At 41.5% G+C, this 25785-nt stretch overlaps 1 protein-coding gene across 9 annotated transcripts in view; it reads left to right on the top strand.

The window, feature by feature from the left end:
* The window catches only part of LOC138743093 (la-related protein 1-like), a 180963-nt gene that overhangs the window by 114810 nt on the left and 40368 nt on the right, over positions 1-25785 (top strand). For all 9 annotated transcript variants that reach the window (XM_069897907.1, XM_069897909.1, XM_069897908.1 and 6 more), the window contains 4 exons: positions 2946-3090; positions 8753-8903; positions 9069-9238; positions 25425-25781. In XM_069897907.1, coding sequence (XP_069754008.1) covers positions 2946-3090; positions 8753-8903; positions 9069-9238; positions 25425-25781 — 823 coding nt within the window. The remainder of the gene's footprint in view (positions 1-2945; positions 3091-8752; positions 8904-9068; positions 9239-25424; positions 25782-25785) is intronic.

Here is a 25785-nt window from a genome sequence, read left to right on the forward strand (position 1 = left end):
CAAAGGTAAAGATACATAACCGATGTTGAGCCCTTCATCAAAGTATGAGAAAATGCTGGCAGGCGTCCGAACAAAAGAGTGGGGGGGGGGGCAAGGGGGTGGCAAAGGCAGGAGATGATAGGTGGATAAAAGAAGTAGGGGACAGCAGAAATGGGGGGGGGGGAGGAGGGATGACTTGGTGGGTGGAAGAACTAAAAAGACAGGAAAGGGGGAGGGAAAATAAGTGGAAACCAGTAAAGTCAATGTTAATGCCATCTGGCTGGAGAGGGCCCAGATGGAAAATAAGGTGTTGTTCCTCCAATTTGTGGGTGGTTAGGGTAGGACAGTACACAAGGCCATGGACAGACATGTGAATGTGGGAGTGTGACTCAGAATTGAAATGGTTGATTACTGGGAGGTCGCTGTTGTAAACTGAGTGAAGCAATCTCCCAATCTGCGACCGGTCTCTTCAATTTAGAAAATGCCACAAAGGAAGCATCAGATGTAGTAAATAAGTTCTCTGGATGTACAAGTGAAGTGTTGCTTCACTTGAAAGGCCTGTTTGGGCTGCGGACTGTGATGAGAGAGGAGGTGTGGGTGGAAGTGTTGTACCTCCTGAGGGCAAAGGGGAAGATACCGGGGGTGAGATGGGTGGGGAAGGATGTGCATGAGGAAATCGTGGAGGGAGCGATCCCTGTGGAAGGCCAAGAGGAGAGAATAAAAATGCGTCTGGTGTTGGAATCCTGCAGTAAGTGACGGAAATTTCAGCAGATAATGTGTTGGAAGCTGGTGACGTGGTAGGTGAGGATGTGGGGGTTTCTATATTTATTGCATCTAGGGGCAGAGGGAGCCAGGGCAGATGAGTGAGAAATGGAGGAGATGAGGATGAGGGCTTTGATAGTGGTGAAGGGGAAGCCACGGTTGTGGAAGAAGGCAGACATTCGGAAGATCTGGACTGGAAGAGCTCATTTTGGGAACAGATGCAGTAGACGGAGAAATTGAGAGAAAGGGATGAATCCTTGCAGGGGGCGGGTAGTAGTGGGAGTTGGAGGGTTTGTAGTATATGTTGGTGGAAAGCATGTTTCCCAATATGGAGACAGAGCGATCCAGGAAGGGGAGAGTGTTATCGGAGATGGACCAGGTGAGTTTGAGATCAGGGTGGAAGTTGGCCTTGAAGTGGATGAAGTTGATAAGCTTATTGTGGGTGAATGAGGCAGCCCTGGTGTAGTCATCGATATACTGAAAGAAAAGTTGAGGGGTCTTGCCTCTGTAGGCTTGTAGCATAGATTTCTCCATAAAGCCCACAAACAGGTGAAGCTGGGTACTGTGTGGGTACCTCTGGCTACTCCTTTCATTTGGAGGAAGTGGGATGAATTAAAGAGAAGTTACTTAGAGTGAGAACAAGTTCTGCCAGGTGGAGGAAGGTGACTGGTCGGGTCTTTGGTCCAGGAAGAAGCAAAGTGCTTTCAAACCTGTGTGGGGGATAGAGGTGTAAATCGCACCCCTGGCACCTTCACCTCCTGTTCTTGAATTTTTTCTTGCATTTTTTATCCTCCTCAACTATCTCATTTTCTCCTTGTTGCTTATACTTGTTTTATCGCCTCTTTCTTTTTCTTAATGATGTCCTCAATATCCATTGAACACCAAGGTTCCCTATGCCTCTTAGCTTTTTATTTATATCCTGACAGTAATATGCAAACTCTGTACTCTCAAAGTTTCACCTTTGAAAGCCTAACATTTACTAAGTGCACCGTTGCCAGAAATGTCTTAATTTACGCTTACCAGATACTTTCTCGTTCTCTCAAAATTGGCCTTTCTCCGATTTAGAATTTCAACCTGAGGACCAGACTTACCCTTTTTCATATATATCTTGAAACTAATGGCATTATAGTCACTGGGTCCAAAGTGTTCCCCAACGAACATCCATCACCTGTCCTGTCTCGTTCCCTAAAAATGGATCCAGTATTGCACACTCTCAAGTTGGGAAACTTTCCTGAACATAAACTCTAACCTGGGGTGGCCAACCTTTTAATTTTTAATTTAGGCATAGAGCACAGATACAGGCCATTTCGGCCCAAGAGTACGTGCCACCCAGTAAATTACAAATTAAAAGGTTGGCCACCCCTGCCTAACCCATGCAGCCCTATTATTGTGAGGGATGTCTGAGGTTATCATGATCTAAGTCAACTGGGAAAGTGGCAAAGGAATGTGTTGCTCGATTCAATATATTTTAATGTATTTGTAACTTCCAAAGACACAAATATTAATTTGGTCAAATTTTAATACCAGTTTTACCTCTTTAATTTGATGACATTGAGACCTGGCCATTGCCAGACCACAGAAAATGCTGGAAAGCAGAAATTAACCCCAAAGGGAACCCCCAATGTAAACATATCAAAGGTAGAAGAAAGCTTAAAACAGGAAATTATACTGTGGAGCAGCATGGTTAATGTAGCGGTTAGCACAATGCCTTTACAATGTCAACGATCGGGATATTAGTGCAAACTCCTGACAGACAGCGTGGGACTCGAACCCTGGTCCCAGTCGCTGGCGCTGTAAAGGTCGAATTTGCCACGATCAGGACCGGGGTTCAACTCCCACGCTGTCTGTAAGGAGTTTGTACTAACGGCGGCAGATTCAAACATGCTGGATCATAGAGAGCCGGATAATAGAGGTACAACCTGTAATTTTTATTTTAAATCAGTAACTGGGTTCTTGTACATACCTTACCTTGTGGAATGTATATTGGACAGATGGGAGTATGCAACTGATGGATTTTTTTCTGGAACTAAAATGGTCTGTTGTCACATGTTTGAATGGTTTGAGAACGAGCATCCACGTTTTATTGCATCTATTTTTGAACTGTCGATTGTTAGCATTACTATGGATTATATAGTATTTTGTTTACTTTTTTCCCCAGCATGGATTTCCATATTTCAGTGTGTATTGATTCTGTTTTCTTTCAGTGAATACTACTTTAGCTTGGACAACTTGGAACGAGACTTTTTCTTGAGAAGAAAGATGGATGCAGATGGTTTCCTGCCAGTCTCGTTAATAGGAGGCTTTCACCGAGTCCAGGCATTAACAACTGATGTCGACCTTATCTTGGAGGTTTTTACAGATATTCACCGTCTTCTTATTATTAAATACATGCAATCATACTATGTCTGTGTTTGATAATTAGGAAACATGATCTTCCCAAACTATGGAAGTGAATTGGGGTTTGAGTAGTCATTCTAATAGGTTGGTGCAAGTACACTCCATAAGACATGGGGGCATAATTAGGCCATCATGTCTGCTCTGCCATTCTCTCAGCTGCATTCTCCCTTCTCCCTATAACTTTTGATACCCTTACTATCAATGTCAGCTTCAATGACCTGTCCTCTACAGCTATCTATGGCAACAAATTCCACAGGTCCACCACTCCGGCTGAAGAAATTTCTCCTCATCTCTGTTCTAAAGGGACATTTTGTTTTTATAAGGCAGTGCCCTGTGGTCCTAGACTCTCCAATCACTGGAAACTAATCCTCTCCATTTTATCCAGGACTTTCAATTTTTGATGATATCTTCCCTTATTCTTCTAAATTCTAGTGAATAAAGGCCAAGATCCATCAAGCCCTCCTTAATTTTTAAAAAAATTTAGACATACTGGAAGGTAACAGAGCATTTTGGCCCACGAGTCCTTGCCACCCAATTTACACCCCATTAACCTATACACCTGGTACATTTTTGAACAGTGGAAGGAAACCAGCACCAGCACTTTCTTCCTTGGATGTGGAGCCCAAATCTGCACACTATGCTCCAAATGTGGTCTGACCCTCACCTTATAAAGCCTCAGCGTGACATCTTTGCTTTTGTATTCCAATCTTCTCAAAATAAATGCCAACATTGCATTTGCCTTCCTCACTAACTCAACCTCCGTTAGTTAACCTGTGGGAATCCTGCATTAGTCTTCTAGATCTCTGCTTTCTGAATTCTCTTCCCATTTAGAAAAGGCTCAATGCCTTCGACTAAGGTGCATGACCATAAACTTCCCTAGGCTCTATTCCACCTGCCATTTTTTGCTCATTCTCTCAACCTATCCCAAGTCCCTCTGCAGACTCTCTGCTTCCTCCACACTACCAATCTTTTTACCTATCTTCATATAATCAATAGACTTGGCCATCATCTACTATTTACATATAAAAGGAAATGTAGTGAACTGACCCCTGTGTAATGCCATGTGAATGGCAACCACCCAAAAAAGGCTCCTATTCATCGATCTATTTACACTATGACCAAGCCATAATTGCACAACATCCATTCAGAACTAAGAAAACTCATAAAATCAATAGAAATTTATGCCATCTCCCAAGTTGGTTGAGAAGGTGCTTCCTGTCTCCTAGCACTGGGTCTGTGGACCTACAGATTTTCAAGTACACATCCAAATGTTGTTAAAATGCAATGAGAGTTCCTGAAGTAATCACTCTGCTCTTAAAATCCAGTGGTTTGGCTATAAACATCCCATGCAAAACTTTTAAAATCTTGTCTTTAAGGTTAAATTACATGCCCTCTAAATTCTTCTATTCTTCCATACTTTTCCTGATTGTGTATTCCTTATAAGCTTGTGCATAAAAGTGATGTGAAAGAATGACAAGCTGGACCTAAAATTGGCAGAGTATTGATTTTGTGACCTCTGGTGTTCTGAAGGACATGGTGCCCAATATCTTGCTTTTAGATTCACAAGACTTGTTCTGTGCTGCATGACTCTTCAGCACAACTCATCTATGCCAGCCCAAGTGGCCTACTGGTCTAGTTCTATTTGGCTCAAATCCTTCCATAACTTTTCCTGCTCATAGATCTGTCTAAATGCCTTTTGAATGTCAAAATCCTACCTCCTCTCGTGTATTTTGACCACTCTCTGAGTGAAAATGTTGCCCCTCAGATCCCTCTTGAATCTAATCCCTCACCATAAAGCAATGCCCTCTAATTCTCTAAACATCCATGTGGGAAAACCACCGCTCATTCATTTTATTCATTCGCTTCATCATTTTTGTTATGTGTAAATTATGGCAGTGTGATTGACAGCAAGGAGGAAAGTTTAACTTTAAAAGAGAGTCCAGTGAGCAGTTGAATTAATGCTTTGAGGAGGATGGGCTCAGTTGTGATTGGCTCTTTTGAGACACAGGATCCATTAAAGGATTGCACATAGCAGAATGGGTATTTTGGAGCAGCTGTTTTGGGAATGCTAATAGTAGAACATAGAACACAGTATGAGCCATTCAGCCAACGATATTGTGCTAACCCATATAAACCTACTCCATGATCACACACCCTTCCTTTGCCTTTCGTCCATTTTCCTTACATCCATGAATCTGTTTAAGCGATCCTATTTTGAATGTCCTTATTGTTCCAGCATCCACCACCATTCCCAGCAATGCATTCCAGGCACCCATCACTCTCTATGTTTAAAAAAAAATTGCTTCTGACATCTCCCCATAACTTTTCTCTATTCACTTGAAACAGATCTCTTCTGGTATTGGCTGTTGAAACTCTGGAGAAAAAAAAACGTTGGCTATCCACTCCATCTTTGCCTCTCATAACCTTGTACATCTCTATTAATGCACTTCCTATTCTCTGTCGCTCCAAACAGAAAAGCCCTAGTTTACTCAACCTTTCTTCACAAGCCATGTTCTCTAATTCTGGCAGCGTCCTCTAAAATGTCCATAGAGTAAGTGCTTAGGAGTGGGTACTGGGATTGAGTTAAGTGTAGAGGCTTTGGCTCAAGAGGCTTCATAAAGAACACTGAGCGTGGGGTCAGGTAAGAACAGGTCAGTTCTTTTGGCTTTTCAGACTTAATGTAGCTTAGCTCAGTGGTGTAGGGGTATCATTAGGGCAGAGATTTGCTCTTTGCAGAATGTGGCTATCAGGGAGACTTTCAGTGCCCTGGGACAATATTTGCGAGGTGCATGCACTGAAACTCATCAATGACTGTGTTCTGAAATTGTAGCTGGAGTTGGCTGAACTCTCACAGGATTATCCGAAGACAGAGAAGGTCATAGATTGCAGCTATGGTGATGTGGTCACGCCTGAGCTGCAGGCAGATGGGTGATCTCTAGGAAGAGTAAAGGGAGAATGCAGGTAGTGGCCATTCCCCTCATTAATAAGTATACCACTTTCAATGCCGCTGCAGGGATTGACCCATCAAAGAGTTTTATCAGCGGCCAGGACAGGACTCTGAAACACTGCAAGGAGGTGCTGCATCCTTGGTGCCAAGGGTCCAGAATGTTTCTGAATTTGTACAGAACATTTTTATCAATGTTAAATGGTAGGCAATTGAGTGCAGTATAACAAAGGGATGAGGAATTCTGGTACCCCCATGTAGAGAGGGTTTTCATACATCAGAGTATTGAATATAGGAGTTGGGATGTTATGGTAAAGTTGAAGAAGACATTGGTGAGGCCAAATTTGGAGTATTGTGTGCAGTTTTGGTCACCTAACTACAGGAAAGACATCAATAAAACAGAAGGAGTGCAAAGATATCCTAAGATGTTGCCTGGACTTCAGGCACTGAATTACAGGGAAAGGTTAAACAGATTAGGACTTTGTTCCCTGAGCGTAGAAAAATTAGGGGAGATTTTATAAGGTTATTTAAAATTATGATGGGGACAGACAGAGTAAATATAGGTCGGCTTTATCCACTTAGGGTAGGTGAGATGCAAATCAGAGGACATCGGTTTCTGGTGAAAGGGGTAAAGCTTAGGGGTAACATAAGGGGAAACATCTTCACAGAGTGGTGGAGGTGTGGAACGAGCTGCCAGCTGAAATGGTGAGTGCGGGCTCAATTTTAACATTTAAGAAGAATTTGGATGGGTACATCGATGGGAGAGATAAGGAGGGCTCTTGACTAGGTGCAGGTCAGTGGGACTAGTCAGAAAAGTGGGTTGGCACAGAATAGAAGGGCTGAAAGGTCCTGTTTCTGGTCTGTAATGTTCTACGGTTCTACAACTAGGAAGAGGATAAGACTGCTTGGGCAAAGATGGAAATTTATGCTTGGAGTCAGAGAAAGTGAGTGATGTACTAAATGAGCATTTGTATCAGCGCCTACCTTGAGATGGACAGTGATCGTGAGCATAATGTGAAGAATGTTCATGCATCAGGGCATTTGAAGATCAAGAAAGGAAGTGATTAGTCTTCTGAGGAGCATTAGGGGGATGTCCCCTGGGTCTGAGTGAAGAAGGCATGGCCTGGGTGGTGAGGGTTTTTGAGGATAGAGGTTGCTTTTTTAAGACACCGCCCCATGTAAATGCCCTCGACGGAGTGAAGTCGAGCCCATGATGTCGCAGGCTGAGTTAACAACCTCTGGAGTTTATTCTTGTTCTGAGAGTTGGAGCCTCCATACCAGGCAGTGATGCAACCTGCCAGAATGTTCTCCACAGTACACCTATGGAAGTTTACGAGCGTCTTTGGTGAAATACTGAACCTCCTCAGACACCTCACAAAGTGTAGCCGCTGGCAAGCCTTCTTTGTGATTGTATCAATGTGGAGGCTCCTGGACAGATCCTCGGAGATGTTGACACCCAGGAATTTGAAGTTCTTGACCCTCTCTACTACTGAGCCCTCGATGAGGACTGGGTTGTGTTCCTCTAACTTCCTCCTGAAATCCACCATCATCTCCTTGGTTTTGCTGATGTTGAGTGCAAGCTTGCTGTTGTTACACCATTCAACGAGCTAATCTACTTCTACCTCCTTCCTGTTCGCTTCCTCATTGCCGTTTGTGATTCTGCCAACAACTGTGGTGTCATCGGCAAACTTGGTGATGGCCTTGGAATTGTGCCTGGCCACACTGTCATGGGTGTAGAATGAGTAGAGCAGTGGGCTAAGTATGCATCCTTGGCGTGTGCCTGTGTTGATAATCAGTGAGGAGGAGACGTTGTTTCCAATTCGTACCGACAGTGGTCTTCAGATGAGAAAATCAAGCATCCATTTGCGGGGGTTGGGGGGTGGGTGCAGAGGCCTACAGTTTGTAGCCTCGTGACCAGTGCTGAGGGAATAATAGTATTGAAGGCCGCGTTGTAGTCAGTGAAGAACAGCCGTGTGTATGAATTGCTCTTTTTGACATGATCCAGGGCAGAGTGGAGAGCTAGCGATATTGCATCTGCTGTGAAGCAATTGTGACAATAGGCGAATTGCAGTAGGTCCAGATTTTTGCCTCGGTGGGTGTTAATTCTGGCCATGGCCAGCCTCTCAAAGTATTTCATCACAGTAGAAGTTCGTGCTATTGGGCAGAAGTCTTTGAGGCAGCTCACACTGTTCCTCTTGGGTACCGGGATGATTGATGCCCTTTTGAAGCTGAGTGGGATCCTCTGACTGCCACAATGAGAGGTTGAACATGTCTGTGAACACACTGGCTAGTTGCATGGCCCTCACTCATCGCTAGCAGGTGCTGTACATGCTGCTTCAAAAACCCTCTTCGATGCTTTTATGAATTCCTCCCAATCTAAGATTCTTCCACAAAGCAATCCCAGTCAATGTTGGGAAAATTAAAATCCCCCCTCCACATATAGCTTTTAATCCGTTCCACGATCTGACTACATCTCTGTTCTAATTCACATTAACTCTGCTCCCAGACCAGAGGTCCTTGAACCACCAAACCCTGCCCCCTGATTTATGGCTCTGCAATTTCTTCTCAGGGCTCATCTGCCAAATATGGCCCTATTTGTTAATCTTTTACATTCTGATAATATTTTTGGCCTAATGTTGACCTCTTACCAAATTGTGCCATTTTGCTCAGGCTTTACAGGACAGCACTGAAGTTGAAGTGGTGGATAAAAAATTACGGAAGAAAGAAAACCCTGAAAAATGGCCTCTCCCAGAGACAGATTTCACACGACTACTGAATTGCCCAGAATTCATTCCTGGGCAGACATACAAAAAACAGACAGGTAAGGTTGAGACTATCACATGAATTTTAGCACCAGTTAATTGGTTGAGCTTTACAAAGCTAACTGGTTGACTGATTTTTAGGCTGATGTATCACAGATATTTCTGCTTTCAGTAACCATTTGATATAGAATTTATTTCTCTCACACTGGCTCTCTATGTTTAAGAGTCGGCCCCAGGTTCTCCTCAAGCTGGCAGTACTGCGAGTTCCAAGACTGAAGAACCCAGTAACTTGAAGACTTTGCCAAAAGGACTTTCAACTAGCCTCCCAGACTTAGACTCTGACACCTGGATCGAAGTGAAGAAACGGCATCGGCCCACTCCTACAAAACTGAAGGTTAGTCTTTGAGTCTCTTCCACATTTTCCAACTTGCAGTTGCCAGGTTCACCAACTGTTCAGTTCCATCATAGTTTTTAAGACCATATGACATAGGACCAGAAATAGCCCATCAAGTCTGCCCTGCCATTTAATCATGAGCTGGTTCATTTTACCATTCAGCCTCACTACCCAAATTTTTCTCCATAACCTTTGAGGCCCTAACTAATCAACAATTTTTGCCTTAAATACACCCAATGACATGGCTTCCACAACCACTGGAGGCAACAAATTCCAGATTTACCACCCTCTGGCTGAAGAAATTCCTCCACATCTCTGTTCTAAGCAGATGCCCACCAATCTTTAAGATGTCCCTCTCCAACATCATTATATCCCTTCTAAGATAAGGGACCTAAAACTGCACACTAGCATGCCTCACTAGTGCCCCATAGAGCCTCATCAAAACTCTCTGAGTTAGTTGTTTTTAGAATCTGATGGTGGAGGGTTAGCAACTATTCCTGAATCTGGTGGTATGAGTCTTATGACACCAATACCTCCATCCTGATGGCAACAACGAGAACAGAGTACATTGTGGTGTGTGTGAATCCTTGATTGCAACTGTTCTCTGATTGCAGCATTCCATGATGTTCTTGATGGTGAGGAGAGTTTTGTCTGTGATATACAGGTCCTCATCCACTAGCTTTTGCAGGGCTTTCTTCTCAGAGGTATTGGTGCCTCCATACTAGGACATGATGCAGCTGGTCACCGCAAGTTCCACTTCATGTCTGTGGAAGTTTGCCAGGATTTCTGATGTCATACCAAACTTACGCAAACTCTTGAGGAAGTAGAGGTGCTGACGTGCTTTCTTCATGACGACATTAGTATGTTGGATCCAGGAAATGGTCTCATCAACCCTTTTTACACAGCCCACTACTGCGGTATCATCAACAAATTTGTAAATTGTTGTACCGAGTCACACAGTCAGATCTAAAGTGAATAGAGTTGGGAGCCAAGTAATTAGCCCTGTGATTCTCCAGTGCTGATGGAGATGGTGGAGGAGATATTCTTGCCAATTTATAAGTATTGTTAAGGAAGCACCGAGTCTGCAGAAGGACTTAGACAAGTTTGGAGATTTGGCCAAGAAATGGCAGATAGGATGAAGTGTATAGAAGTGTATGATAATTCACTTTAGTGAAAGGAGTAAAGGTATAAACTATTTTCAAAATGAATGACGTTCAGAAACCAGAGGCACAGGGGGACTTGGGAGTCCTCATGCAAGATTCACCAAAGGTTAATTTGAAGGTAAAGTCACAGTAAGGAAGGCAAATGCAGTGCTAGCATTCATTTTGAGAGGATTAGAATATTTCACGGATTTTTTTAAAATTTAGACAGACAGCAAGGTAACAGGCCATTTTGGCCCATGAACGCGTGCCGCAAAATTACACCCAATTAACCTACAGCCCCTGTACGTTTTTGTATGGTGGGAGGAAACCAAAGCCCCCAGGAAAACCCACACAGGCACAGGGAGAACATACAAACTCCTTATAGACAACGCAAGATTTGAAGACCAGTCCTGATCACTGGCACTGTAACAGCGTTGCACAAGTGCTACACTAATCATACCACCCTGTATAATATAATGTTGTAGTATTGAAGCTTTATGTGGCATCAGACTGTCTTGGAGTATTGTACGCAGTTTTGGAGCCCTTTTCGAAAGAAGGATGTGTTGGCAATGGAGAGGATCCAGAGTGGTTCACAAGAGTGATCCCTGGAATGAAAGGGTTTCATATGAGAAGCATTTGATGGCTCTGGGACTGGACTCACTGGAGTTTAGAAGACTTAGGGGCTTTCTCTTTGAAACTCTGATCACCGTTACGAACTAACAACTAACATTGGAAAATTTACCAAACAATGATAATTAGTTTTTTAATTAAACTATTTACAACATGACATTTCTTACATATCTCTAAACTTACTTAACTTAACCCCACTATCTGCAAATGTAAATGTTTGTTTGTGTATAATTAAAGTCCCACTCTAAAAAGTCAATCTCTAAAAGTTCAGCATCATTTTAGTTTTGCTTGAAGGTCTTAAACTCTCAGTTCAGAAATAATTATAAAGAGCTTTTAAACATTATATCTTCAGGTCCCTTTACTCACAATGTGGCTATTTTCTTCCATAATGAATTCATAAACCCAGTCATGGGTTAAACAAACGTGGTTATCTTCTTCTACAATGAAGTCACAAACCAGACAAGGAAGTGCCCAAACAAAAATTGACCCAGTAGAAATCTGTCCTCTTTTCCAAAGAGACAGCAAAGTGGTCATTCTTATTTCAAAAGCTGCTGATTCCTTGTTCCCCTTTTCCCAGGAATAACACACAACAGCACCAGTTCTGGTTAATGTAACTCAACCATGTCTTTCACAAGGTTTCAACTTCTGTGTCACAGGGGTTTTGATTTCTGTACTCTCCAAACTGAACTCTTCCAAAACTGAACTCAAAATGTCAATAATAGATTTCTGCAAATCTTGCGACCATTACATCATCACCAAGGTGAGTCCCAATTCTTGGAAACCACATGACTATCAGTTCTACCAAAATTCTGTTCCTTTTTCAAAACCATTTCATATCCATAACAACCTCGGACCTCATCTCTGTTCAAGAGGCTAAGTGGCTTTGATTAAAAACAGATGGCTTCCTTCAGCAGTTCTTAAATAATTAAGACCCACTTGAAATCCATTAGCTCTGTCTGTCCAAAATGTTGCGACTCCAAGAATGAACACTCTTCACTTAGTACAATGGCCACAATACCTGACTGTAAAGCAGCCTGTTGTACTCGTATGTGGCTGTTGGGTGGCCACCTGAAAGTGGAGAACCCGGCCAGGAGGTTTACCTACCTAACCTTTCTCCTGTTGGTATAATATCCTGCTCCAAGAATCCCTCGTTGGACCTGAAAGCAGCTCGGGCAAAGCTGCTAGCAGTTTACAGGTGCCTAGCAGCAGGCAGGCTGTTGACAGTCAGCTGGAGAACCGCTGACAGCCAAAACCTACCCTTCCCGCTGCTGACACCTACCCTCCCTGCTGCCTGACAGTCCCCCGGCATAGAACTATGGGGCTGGGGCGGCAGATGGGGGGGCTGCAGGGCTGGGGCGGTCGGTGGGGGCGTATGGGGCTGGAGCGGCTGGCAGGGGAGTATGGGGCTTACGCACACACACAAAATCCTGCTAAATTTAAAAGGTGAGAGCTTTCGATAAGTCATGATTCTCAGGGACAGCCGCCCCATCCCCGCTCTCCCCCACTGGCCGCCCCAGCTTCTCAGTCCCGCACTGGGGGGGCTTCAGGCAGTGAGGAGGGGGCTGTCAGACAGCAGGTTCAGACCTTTTAGATGGCAAATACTTTACTAAAACATTTTTATAAAAAATATAAGATTAAATTAAAGGTTAACACAAATCAGTTACAATACTGAAAAGGAGTGGATAGAGTGGACATGGAGAGGTTTTATATGGTGATGAGTCTAGGGCTAGAGAATACAAGAAAGGTAGTTAGGATCTTGATTAAGCAGAAAATTAAGGGTTATGGGGAGAAAGCAGAGAATGGGATTGAAAAAGTAAATCAGCCATGATGGAATGACGTGTAGACTCTGTGCTGCAGAGCTGAATTCTGCTCCAATGTGTTTGGTAGTTAGCCAGAGTTGGTTTCCCATAGTAGCAATACGTAAACTAGTGATTAAAGTGAATGAGGGAGGTTCAAAGAGATTGAGTGGTAAATGTTTCACAAAGTGTTGTTGGTGTCTGGAATGTGGTGGAGGCAGGAACAATGTTTGAGGCTTCTAAACTGGTACAGTGAAAACTATTTAACGTGAATTTGGATATAATTCGATGGATATAAAGCAATGAGTCATTGGACTCTGGCGTCAAGCTCCTGGGCAGGAGCAGGAATATCGGGCTCCCAGGCAGGATCGGAGACATTGGGCTCCCACTCCCGACAGGAGAGGGGGCTTTGGGCTCTCGCAGGAAACCCGATTTAGGGCGACCCCGCTTTCTTCATGATGAGATTTTATGGACCCAAAGAATCATGTTATAATAGGGCCATGCTGTACTTGAATGAACAGGGTATAGAGGGTTGTGGAATTAATGTTGTCAAGTGAGATTAGTACAGTATAGATAGACATGATGGGTTGAAGGGCCTGTTTTTTGTTAATATTTATAATTTTTCCAAACTCAGACAATTTCAATAATTCACAATTGTCAAGTATGTTTACATTCTCTCTACTGAGTCTGGTTTTATCCCTCCCTCCCCTACAACACAAACTGACAAAAAGAACGGAATACATTGACCATGTAGATAAAGGATTTCACTGACATAAAATGACAAAGTCACTTGTTTAACATAAAAAAAAACAAGACTCTACCTATCAAGGACAAAAAAGGAAAAAGAAAAATATATTAGCAACAGGGTTTGTCGGAGCTCAACGCCCATCTTTAAGGCCTCTTACATTCATCTCAACTTGACCTGATTGGAATGCCCCACCCCACCAACCCCCTGAGAAGGGAAGGATTGGGGGAGGTGGGGGGGGAGTGCAAAGGACTGCACCTATATCCTTGAGCCTATGTAACACAGGTAGGGTTGCCAGATTTTAAGAAAGATTTTATATTTTTTCTTTAAGTTATAAGTGATCTTCTCCAAGGGAACACAGCTCTGCATTTCCATAATCCAGTGCGCAATGGCCAGATGAGAGTCCAACTTCCAAGTAACTGCTAAGCACTTCCTGGCCACCGCCATGATTAGGGTTAGGGTTCAAATTGAATTTGAAATTTGGACAGTTTCATTGTAAGTTTGATGTCCATGATGTTTCCCAACAAGAACAACTCTGGGTCCTGAGGAAACTATTTATCTGTAATTTTCTCTCGGGCCTGGCCTAGTTGGAGCATGACCAGGTTGAGATCCTGTCTCTATGCCGCACCTGAAACATTGATCCAAAATTTCCGGTTTACCTTTTTTCAATTTCTGCAGCGTGAAATATAGCTGGTGAAGAAAATTATACTGCACCAGCCTAAATCATGAGTTAATTGTTATGGTCATGCTGTCACAACCCAGATCTGCCCAGTACCCAGACACCCACAACTCTCCTTGTATTTAAATAAACTTACTCCCAATTATCCCCTAAACCCCTCCCTTCACTTTCTACGGATGTTCTCTGGTGTCGTTACAACTGCCCTGGAAAAGAAGCTGTCTACCTTGTGTATGCCTCTCATAATTATTTCAGACCTTTAAGTCAGCTCATCCTTCAATGATCCAAAGAAAAAAGCTCTAGTTCATAAGACGTATTTTCCTATCCAGACAACATCCTGGTAAATTTCCTCTGCACCTTCTCCATAGTTTCCACATCTTTCTTGTAATGGGGTGACCAGAACTGGAAATAATATTCTAAGTGTGGTTTCACAGGAGACTTACAGACCTGCAACATTACCTCACCACTCTTGACCTTAATCCCCCAATTGTTGAAGCCCAGCATACCATAGGTGGCCTTAACTCTCCTATCAAACTGCACAGCGTCTTTATAGATCTCTGGATTTGGACCCAAGGATCCCTCAGTTTTTCCACACTGTCAAGTATCCTACCATTAACCATGCTCTCTGTCTTCAAGTTTGACCTTCCAAAACCTCACTTTAACAAGATTGAGCTCCACCTGTGCAGAGTATTTAGAGGTGGTTTGGGATGATTGTAGAGCAGGTTGCACACAAACATTTGAAAACACAGAATTTTTGCAGAGTGCTATTTTGCAAAAGGCAACAAAGTAGCAACATATGGCAGCAGCTTGCCTGGAAGAGCATGTGATCTTTGCAGGCAGAGGGAGAACAGCTTTGCTCTCAGAGAGGGAGGGACTGAGAGAGAGGAGAGACAGAAAGTTTGGTTCCAGAGGGACAAGCTGGCAAACTTTGGAAGACTGTCTGGTCAAAGGAGAAGACTTACTGTCTGAAGGGAACTCTGTGGTAACCTGAAAGAAAGAGGATCATCTGGAGAACCCTGAAGGGGGCAAGTTTCATCAGCAAGACTGATTAAAAAGGAATCTGTTGTGCATGTCCTGGAACAAAGGAATATCTCTCTGAAAAACAACAAGAACCCTCCTGAGTGGTAACCATTTGCCTGTTGTTAGGTAAAAACATCATGAGCTGGGAATGTAGAAGGAGTCACCCAGTGCTGGGCCATAACAAGATGCAGTTGTGACCTTGTACTCTCAAGATAAGAGTGGGGATGACAAATTGATGTGCAGGAAGCTAGCAGAGAAGGATAGCAACAGTTTATTCATTGGACAATGTCATGGTATGATAATTTACTAAGTACGTATCCTCTTTGGCTTGGCTTCGCGGACGAAGATTTATGTAAAAAAACACCACTTGCTGATAACGACAGAATGCGCCTTCTCCAACTAACACTGTTAGTTGCAAGTGTTACAATCCGGCAATAAAGAACAAAGAACCTTGATTTCGACTCAGTCTGGTGTTTGACTCACTCATTCATGAACAAAGCAGACCTAACACTGTTAAGCACCAAAGCCTGGTGAACTTTATTAATGCTAACCTCTGTGCACAGTACAAGAAGTGTCTGCAACTAGTGAGATTGGACTGTGAACCAAAGAACTTTTCTACAATCTTAGAATTAGAGGGGGGCTAAGTAAGTTGATAGTAATAAGTTAAAGTTTGATTCTGTTTTCATGTGTAAAAATAATTAAAAGCAACTTGTGTTTAAATTTGGTGCTTATCTATTGCTGCTGGGTTTTGGGGTCCTCTGGACTCCGTAACATTTTATGGGGACTCGTCCTTTAGAATTTGAACATGGAGTTTTGCGATTTGTTAGTTAATTGGGTTTTTTTTTACAAGCTAATTTAAAGTTTGTGTCTGGAAAAACAGCAGCAATGGAGGTTGATACATTTTTGTCACAACCATCACCTGCAGAACTGAAGAGCAAGAGAAAAGAGGAACTGATGACTATTTCTAAGGCATTAAAACTGACTGAAGTTAAGCATTGGATGAGGAAAGTACAAATACAGAGGATTATAGTGAAATCTATAGGTGAGGGAAGATTTGTTCGGAAAGTCTTGGAAAATTTTCCAGAGGATAGATCTGTTGAATTGCAAATGGAATTGGAGAAATTGAGGGTGGAAGAAGAAAGAGAGAAACATAATTTTGAGTTGCAGAGACAACAACATGAGTTAGAGGTAGCTGAAAGACGGAACAAGGAAATTGAAAAGGACAGACTCTTTCAATTAGAGGAGTTCAAAATGGAGAGAAGTAAGGGTAACTCCTGAAGAGAGATTTTTGGCTGGTAGAGAGGTAAATCTAGCTCCTCCTTTTGATGAGAGAGATATAGATACATATTTTCAGCTTTTTGAAAAGGTGGCTGAGAGCTCAAGATGGCCAAAAGAAATGTGGCCTCTAATGCTCCAAAGTGTATTGAGAGAAAAATCACAACTGGCATCCTGTAACCTGACTCCAGAGCAAGTGGCAAATTATAATACTGTTAAACAGGCAGTATTGAAAGCTTATGAGTTGGTCCCATAAGCATATAGACAAAAATTTAGGAGTTTGGTGAAAACATGGAATCAATCTTATATGGATTTTGCTCTGAAGAAATCTGTACATTTTGACTGTTGGTGCACCTCAAAACGAATGAATAATGATTTTGACAGATTGAGAGAATTGATATTAATTGAGGAAATTAAAAGGTGTTCCAAATGAGATTAAATTATACCTTGATGAGAGATGTGGGGACGTGGCGGCAAACAGCTAGATTAGCGGACGAATTTGCCCTAATTCACAAAAATACATTTCAGAATGGAAAGCATTTTCAGAGAGCAAATGTGGAACAGATTAATAGGAATGCAGTGCTGGTTCTGTCCATTCTAACCCCCCTCCACCAGCGTATTGCTACAAGATGTACACTGATGCATACAGCAGTGGAAGCCAGATCACTGGGAGTATTTAAACAAGAAGTAGACAAGTATCTCATTAGTGAGGGAATCAAGGGATATGGGGAAAAGGCTGGAAATTGGAACTAGTGTAGAGTAGCTTAGTGTAGATTTACGGAACAGACTCGATGGGCCTAGTGTCCTGCTTCTGTTCCTTTGTCTTGTGATCTTAATTATCTTTAAACATGAAAACAGGATCAAACTTTATCTTATCACTATTAACTTAAGTAACCTAACTTAACCCCCTTATAACTCTAAGCGCACGTGTACGTACGTTCAGAAAAGTTCCTTGATTCACAGTCCAATCTCACTTCTCATTCCTCCAAGTTTACTGGTTGCAGGCAATTCTTATACTGTGCGTAGAATTAAACATTTATGAAGTGCACCAGGCTTTGGTGCTCGAAAGGTAAATGGTTACCGCTCAGGAAACTTCTTGTGGTCTTCAGAGAGAGATTTCTTGTAAATCATTCCTATCCCTATAAGTTCCAGGTCTTTGGGGAGCTTCAAAATGAAAGAATTTTAAAAAAAACTCCTAACCTATAGTGGAAAAAAAAGATGTGTGGGTATTTTAAATTTGGTGGATAATTGTTCAAAAGAAGCAAGATGTTGGTCAGTAAAAATATCTGAAAAAGATTGGTTACTAAATTTAACCACTGATGATAACCTTCTTGAACCGAAGGTTAAAAAAATGAATTACCTAAAATAGGACCAATTAATAAAAATCTATGGTACCCAAAATGTTTCCTAAATTGAAATCAGATTCTCAATGTATGTCTAACAACAAAATTATCAGTTAATTTGGATGCCAAAAAAAGGTAAAGGTGCTCCAAGTATCAAAAGAATAGAATATTTTGGTAGATTTAATTTCTAAATTAATCCAATTTGATACACTTAAATTTTCCTTATGATGAATCCAAAAATTAATGTGTCTAATATTAGCTGCCCATTAATAAAATCTAAAGTTCGGTAATCCCAAAAGCAAGTTTTTAAAAAATATTTTGAAGGAAGGCTTTCCTAAGATGGGGGCATTTATATTTCCATATAAAAGAAGATAGGATAGAATCCAATGAATCAAAAAAGAATTTGGGAACAAAAAAAGATACAGCTTGAAAAAATATATAAGAAATTAGGAAGTATATTCATCTTAATAATATTGACACACCCAATTAATTTCATTGAAAGGGAGGACCACTGTGTCAAGGACTTCTTAACATGACTTATTAAGGTTAAAAAAAATTCTTTAAACAAATTATTGCATTTCTTAGTAATAGAAATACCTAGATAATTGAACTGATTTTTAGCTTTTTTAAAAGGAATAGAGGAATCTAGAGAACCAAGAAGAACTCAAAACAAAAAGCTCATTCTTCTGCAAATTCAATTTATATCCTGAAGATTACCTGAATTAATAAAGAAGTGATAAAATGGATGGAATCTACCGATTAGGATTAGATATATACAACAAAAGGACATCTGCATAAAATGACACCTTGTTAACATTTCCTACTCTTGTGATTCCTGAGACATCAGCTGATTGGCAAAAAGCCACAGCTCAAGGTCCCAAAGCTAAATTAAATAATAATGGGCTGAGAGACATCCCAGCCTAGTTCCATATTACAACTTAAAGGTTTTGGTTTAATTGAATTAGTAAAAAACTGAAGCTGTAGAAGATAAATGTATTATTTTAATCCAATTTATAAACAGAGGACCAAAATTAAATATATCTAATACACTGAATAAATATTCCCATTCTACTCTATCAAAAGCTTTTCCGCATCTAAAGAAATAATACATTCAGAGGACGAAACTGTAGGAGTATAAAGAATATCTAACAACCTTCGAATATTAAATTATAAGTAATGTCCCTTAATAAACGCAGTTTGATCTTCAGAAATACCTAAAGGCATAATATTCTCTAACCTACTAGCTAAAATCTTAGAGAATACCTTGGTGTCAGTATTTAAACGAGAAATTGGTCGATAGGAGGAACAGTCTAAATGGTCCTTTTTCTTTTTAGCAGTAAAAGAGATTAAGGTTTCATAAAAAGTTTCAGGCAGTTTCCCACTAACTAAGGATTGAGTAAAGGCAGAGTTCAAATGGGGTATCAGTAACTGGGAAAATTATTTCTAAAACTCCGCAGGGAAGCCGTCCGGACCAAGGACCTTGCAAGACTACAGAGTTAGGCTGTTCCAACTTTAATATATTCTCTGAAGAAACAGTAGGAATAGTCAAAGCAACCAGGAATTGCTGTAGAGAATGTCAGTCTTTGATCAAATCAGAGCTGTACAACTTAGAATAGAACCTAGAGAAAGTCTCATTTATTTCAACATGATCATTAGTAATCTTACCATTGTCTCTTTGAATTTCAGTAATAAGCCATTCAGCTGTATTATTTTTAATTTAGTTAGCTAAAAGTTTTCCTGCCTTTTCACCAGACGCATAGAACTTTGACTTACTCTTTAAAAGTTGTGTTTGTATAGGATAAGTAAAAAGCAAGTCATGTTTAGTTTTAAGTTTGACCCTTCTTTTAAAAAGCTCAGGTTTCAGAGTTAAGGCACATTGTTGGTCAATACACTTCAGCTGATTAGCCAAATTATCTCTCTTGAAATTATCCTTTTTAATATTAGCTATAAGTGAAATTGTTTGACCTCTGATATAAGCTTTAAAACTATCCCAAATTACTAAAACGGAAACCTCCAGCATGGAATTGTTATTAAATAAAAGGCAATTTAATCTTTCATAAATTTCAACAAATCATAATCTGATAATAAAAGGGTTTTTAACCACCATTGCTTAGTAATTCTAGGTAAATCTGGGGCATTGATAGTCAAAATCACTGGTCAGAAATTAGTATGCTTATGTAAGAACAAAAGTCAACAGAATAAACTAATTGCTGGTCCTTAGGAAAGTAATCAATTCAAGAATGAAAAAAGAATCCTTTATCATCAGGATGAAGAAATCACCATTTGTCAATAACCCGAGATTATAAAGAATTTATAAGTACAGCTGATTTATTTAAATTAACGATTTTATGAAATGAACATTCAAGTACTAGATCAAGCCAACAATTTAAGTCACCGCCTACTATCAAAGAATACATATTCAAATATGGTAAAAGACAAGCGTTCAAAAAAATTCAGGTCATCAGTATTAGGACTTTAAATGTTAACAAAAACATAGAGTTTATTATATAATTTACCAGACAATATAAGAAAATGACCAAAGATCAACACCAATTCCCCAGCAATCTCTTTCCTCCCTTCCTATAGCAACCTGGGGTTGTCCTGTTCCGGGGGATTTGTCATTCCTCTTTCTTAATTTCAACATGGTCCAGCACATAAGCTTGTTCTAATCTGACCTCACCTTGATCAAGTCCTTTTCTGCAGTGAATACAGAAGCAAAGTATTCATTTAGGATTTCCCCAGCCTCCTCTGCCTCCAGTTACATTGCCTCCTTTATCTTTAAGTGGACCTGCCTTCATTCTTGTCATCCTTCTGTTCTTCACATACGCATAAGCCGCCTTGGGGGTCTCCTTAATCCTACTTGCCAAGGCCTTCTCAAGCTCCCTTCTAGCTCTCCTAAGTCCTTTCTTAAGTTCCTTCCTGGCTACCATATAATTCTTATGAGCCCTTCCTGTTTTGTGCTTCTGAAATCTAATTTACGCTTCCTTCTTCCTCTTGACTAGCTGTTTCACCTGTTTCGTCAACCTCAGTTCCCTTTCCTACCATTTTTTCCCTGTCTCAATGGGATGAACATCCTGAGCCGCACACAAGTGGTCCCTAAAAATCCTCCACGTGACTTCTGTGCTTTCTCTCAAGAACGTTGTTCCCAATTTATTCTCCCTAGTTCCTGTCTCATCCCATTGTAATAGCCCTTCCCCAATTAAACACTTTAACCATTTTGTCTGCTTTTATACTCTCAGGTAGTTCTTGTCACTACCACTGAAATGATCCCCCACCAAATGGTCTGTCACCTGGGTTAGGGTTAGGGTTGGGGTTAATCACCTGACCTGATTCATTACCTAGCGTTAGATCCAGTATGACCTCTCCTGGACAACTGGTCAGGAATCCTTCTGTGACACACATGACAAACTCTGCTCCATCTATCCCTTTTGCAGTAAGGAGTTGGCACTCAATATATGGAAGTTGAAGTCTCCCATAACAACAACTGTTATTTCTGCTCCTTTCCACCATCTACCTATTAATATGTTCCTCAATGTCCTGAGGGCTATTTTGAGGCTTGTAGATTACTCCCAGTACAATAATTGCTGCCTTCCTATTTCTGACTTCCACCCACAGCGACTCAATTGACACTCCCTCCACAGCATCCTCCTTTTTTGCAGATGTGATACTACCCTTGACTAGTAATGCCACTCCCCAACCTCCATTTACCCCCCATCCTACATCCTATCCCTTTTAAACCCCGGTACTTGTATTAACCAATCCAATCCTTTAGTTAGCTGTCAGTATCAGACACAACGTCGTAATTCTACATACTGATCCATCCTCTGAGTTCATCTCCCTTATTCCTAATATTGTATTGAAATAGGCAAAATTCAAACCTCCAAATAGTAGTGTAGAGGTGAGGGAAGGCATTAAAAGAGAAATTAGAAAAGTGTGCAATAAGAGAACAGCTGTCATCATGGGAGACTTTAATTTGCATGTAGATTGGACTAGTCAAATTGGTAAAAATACTGAGGAGGAGGAATTCCTTGAATGTTTACGGGACGGTTATCTAGACCAATATGTCGAGGAACCAACTCGGGAGCAGGCCATTTTAGGTTGGGTATTATGCAATGATAAGGGGATAATCATCAATCTTGTTGTACGAGGCCCTTTGGGTAGGAGCGATCACAATATGATCGATTTCTCACTCGACATGGAGAGTGATGAAATTAAAACCAAGAGTAAGGTCCTGAGACGGGAGTTGAGTAAGATTGATTGGGTGGTGTTTATGGGGGAGTTGACTGTGGATAGACAATGGAAAGCATTCACAGATCTAATGGAGAAATTGCAAAAATCGTTTATACCGGTTTGGCATAAAAATAAACCAAAAAAGGTGACTCAACCGTGGATAACAAGGGAAATTAGAGACAGCATTAGGTCCAAAGAGAGAGCATATCAATTGGCCAAAAAAAGTACCACAACCGAAGACTGGGAGCAGTTCAAGATGCACCAAAGGAGGACAAAGGGATTAATCAAGAGAGCAAAAATAAATTACGAAAGTAAGCTTGCGGCAAATATAAAAACCGACTGCAAATATGTCAAGAGGAAAAGATTGGTGAAATCCAGAGTTGGTCCTTTGCAGTCGGAATCAGGGGAATATATAATGGGGACTAAGGAAATGGCAGACCAATTAAATTCTTACTTTAGTTCTGTTTTTACAAGAGAGGATACAAATAACCTCCCAAGGATGTTGGGAAACAAAGAGACTAAGGTAAGGGAGGAACTGAAAGAAATCAGTATCTCTAAGGACATGGTGTTGGGGAAATTGATGGGATTGAAGGCAGATAAATCCCAAGGACCTGATAATCTACATCCTAGGGTACTTAAGGAAGTGGCCATTCAGATAGCAGATGCTTTAAGAATTATTTTCCAGAACTCGATAGACTCAGGATCAGTACCCATGGATTGGAGGGTAGCTAATGTTACCCCACTATTTGAAAAGGGGGGTAGAGAAAAAGCAGGGAATTATCGGCCTGTGAGCCTTACATCAGTAGTGGGCAAAATGATGGAATCCATTATTAAGGATGTAATAGCGGAGCATATGACTAGCAGAGCAGGGATCGGACGGAGTCAACATGGATTTACAAAAGGTAAATCGTGCTTGACAAATCTATTGGAATTCTTTGAGATGGTGACAGGTAAAATAGATGGGGGAGAGCCAGTGGATGTGGTGTACCTGGACTTCCAAAAGGCCTTCGATAAGGTCCCACATAAACGACTGGCTTCCAAAATCAAGGCTCAAGGGATTGAGGGCAAAGTATTGATGTGGATTGAGAACTGGCTGGCAGGTAGAAGACAGAGAGTTGGGATAAATGGCTCGTTTTCTGAGTGGCGGGCGGTGACCAGTGGGGTGCCACAGGGATCTGTACTGGGACCCAGCTGTTCACAATTTACATTAATGATCTGGATGAGGGGATTGGATGTAATATCTCCAAATTTGCAGATGACACTAAGCTAGGAGGGGTTGTGTGCACGGAAGAGGGGGTCAGGAAGCTCCAGTGTGATTTGGATCAATTGAGGGACTGGGCAGATCCATGGCAAATGCACTACAATGTGGATCAATGCGAGGTTATCCACTTTGGTAATACAAACCGGAGGGCAGATTACTATTTGAATGGCAATAGATTAAGAGATGGGGAAGTGCAGAGAGACCTAGGGGTACTTGTACACCAGTCTCTGAAGGCGAGCATGCAGGTACAGCAGGCGGTTCAAAAGGCAAATGGTATGTTGCCCTTCATGTCAAGAGGGTTTGAGTCTAGGAACAAGGATACCTTACTGCAGCTGTACAGGGCCTTGGTGAGACCCCACCTGGAGTATTGTGTGCAGTTTTGGTCACCTTATCTAAGGAAGGATGTTCTTGCAATGGAGGGAGTGCAGAGGCGATTCACCAGGCTGATACCTGGAATGGCAGGAATGACTTATGAGGAAAGGTTGCGCAAATTAGGATTGTACTCGCTGGAGTTTAGAAGATTGAGAGGGGATCTCATAGAGACATAAAATTCTGGCAGGACTGGACAGAATGGATGCAGATGGGATGTTTCCAATAATGGTAAAATCCAGAACCCGAGGCCATGGTTTGAGGATAATAGGCAAACCATTTAGGACTGAGATGAGGAATTTCTTGACCCAGAGGGTGGTGAATCTGTGGAATTCATTGCCACAGAGGGCAGTAGAGGCAGATTCATTAAATCTATTTAAGAGGGAATTAGATCTATTTCTTCAGTATAAAGGTATTAATGGTTACGGAGAGAAGGCGGGGACGGGGTCCTGAACTTTATGATCAGCCATGATCTCGTTGAATGGCGGAGCAGGCTCGACGGGCCGAATGACCTACTCCTGCTCCTATCTTCTATGTTTCTATGTTTCCCTTTCTGCTTCCTCCCCTGCCTGGCCTTCCTCACAAACCCACAACACATTGCATCATCTTTTCCACCTTCTGCCCTCACATTCTGATTCCCATCCACCTGCCAAACTAGTTTAAGCTCTCCCCAGTAGAGCTAGCAAACCCTGCTGCCAGGTTTTTAATGGTCCCTCTCCAATAGGTTTAAGATGAAAGGGGAGAAATTCAAGACAGAGCTGAGGGTCAGCTTTTTGCATCAGGAACAAGCTGCCAGTCAGCTGTAGAAGTGGGCACAATTCTGACATTCAAAAGACATTTTGGCAGATTTATGAATAGGCAAATTTTGGAAAAGTAGTTAGTAGTTTATTTTTACAATGCATTTAACACAATGCACGTTGATTCAAAGCCCGGAACATACAATTAGGAATAAATTAGTTACGATATAAACGACGACAGGCAGCCAAAATACACCGGCGCAGCCATCTTTTTACATAGACTGTACAACTTAGAACATTAATTATTTAAACTCTAACCTGTTCCTCCCGATCACAGCAAAGAACAACTTCCCAATTTCAAACAAGCAACACTGCTACAGACACCAGACTTCAGAGAATGCAGTGAACACAAGTAAGCCCAGTCACAAATCTGTTTGGATGTTACAAAAAGTCCAGGGGTGATTTACCAGCGTCGGCAGGACTTAGATGTTAAAGTCTGCCAGCTTCAAAAGAAAACTACCACGTGGACCCAATGCAGGCAGATGGGGTTCGCCCAGAATGTCAACTGGAGGGCCTGTTCTGTGCTATATGACTCTTCTCCCTCTTTCTGAGTTGTGATTTTTGGATAGCTGTTGTTTTGACATGGTATGTATAAATCTGACTTCAGAGAACCGCTGAAAGTTGTCTGTCATATCAGTGCTATTATAACAAAATTCACAACCAATTGCTACCATAGTTCAGGAAATCGTTGAAATTTAAAGTACCGAATGAAATCAATTCATGGATTATAATCACTGATAAAATAATGCTATAAAGGTATTGAAGTGTGACTCTATAGACCAATTAATATTCAATTGAATTTGCTGTCCTGGATTGCTTACCAGCTATTGTCTGTAATGTACAAATTGAGGGTATTGGTATATTGCAGCGCAGCATTAATATGCTGTATCTGTCTGTTTCAGAAGTCTGAAGAACTCAAATCACAAGTATGTCAGAAGTCAGACCACGAGGAGCAGGAAGAGTTGGATTTTATGTTCGATGAGGAAATGCAGCAGATGGCTGGGCGCAAGAACACATTCACCGACTGGTCAGATGAAGACTCCGACTGTGAAATTGATGATCATGACGTAAACAAAATTCTAATTGTTACACAGACCCCTCCATATCTGAGGAAACATCCTGGAGGGGACAGGACAGGGAATCATGTCTCCAGGGCCAAACTGGCATCTGAGTTTGGCAAGGTCATCAATGATGGTCTTTACTACTACGAACAAGATCTGTGGAAAGAGGATTATGAGCCAGAATATGCAACAATAAAGGTAA

The sequence above is a fragment of the Narcine bancroftii genome, chromosome 9, assembly GCF_036971445.1.
Source record: "Narcine bancroftii isolate sNarBan1 chromosome 9, sNarBan1.hap1, whole genome shotgun sequence".
NCBI classification, from domain to species: domain Eukaryota; kingdom Metazoa; phylum Chordata; class Chondrichthyes; order Torpediniformes; family Narcinidae; genus Narcine; species Narcine bancroftii.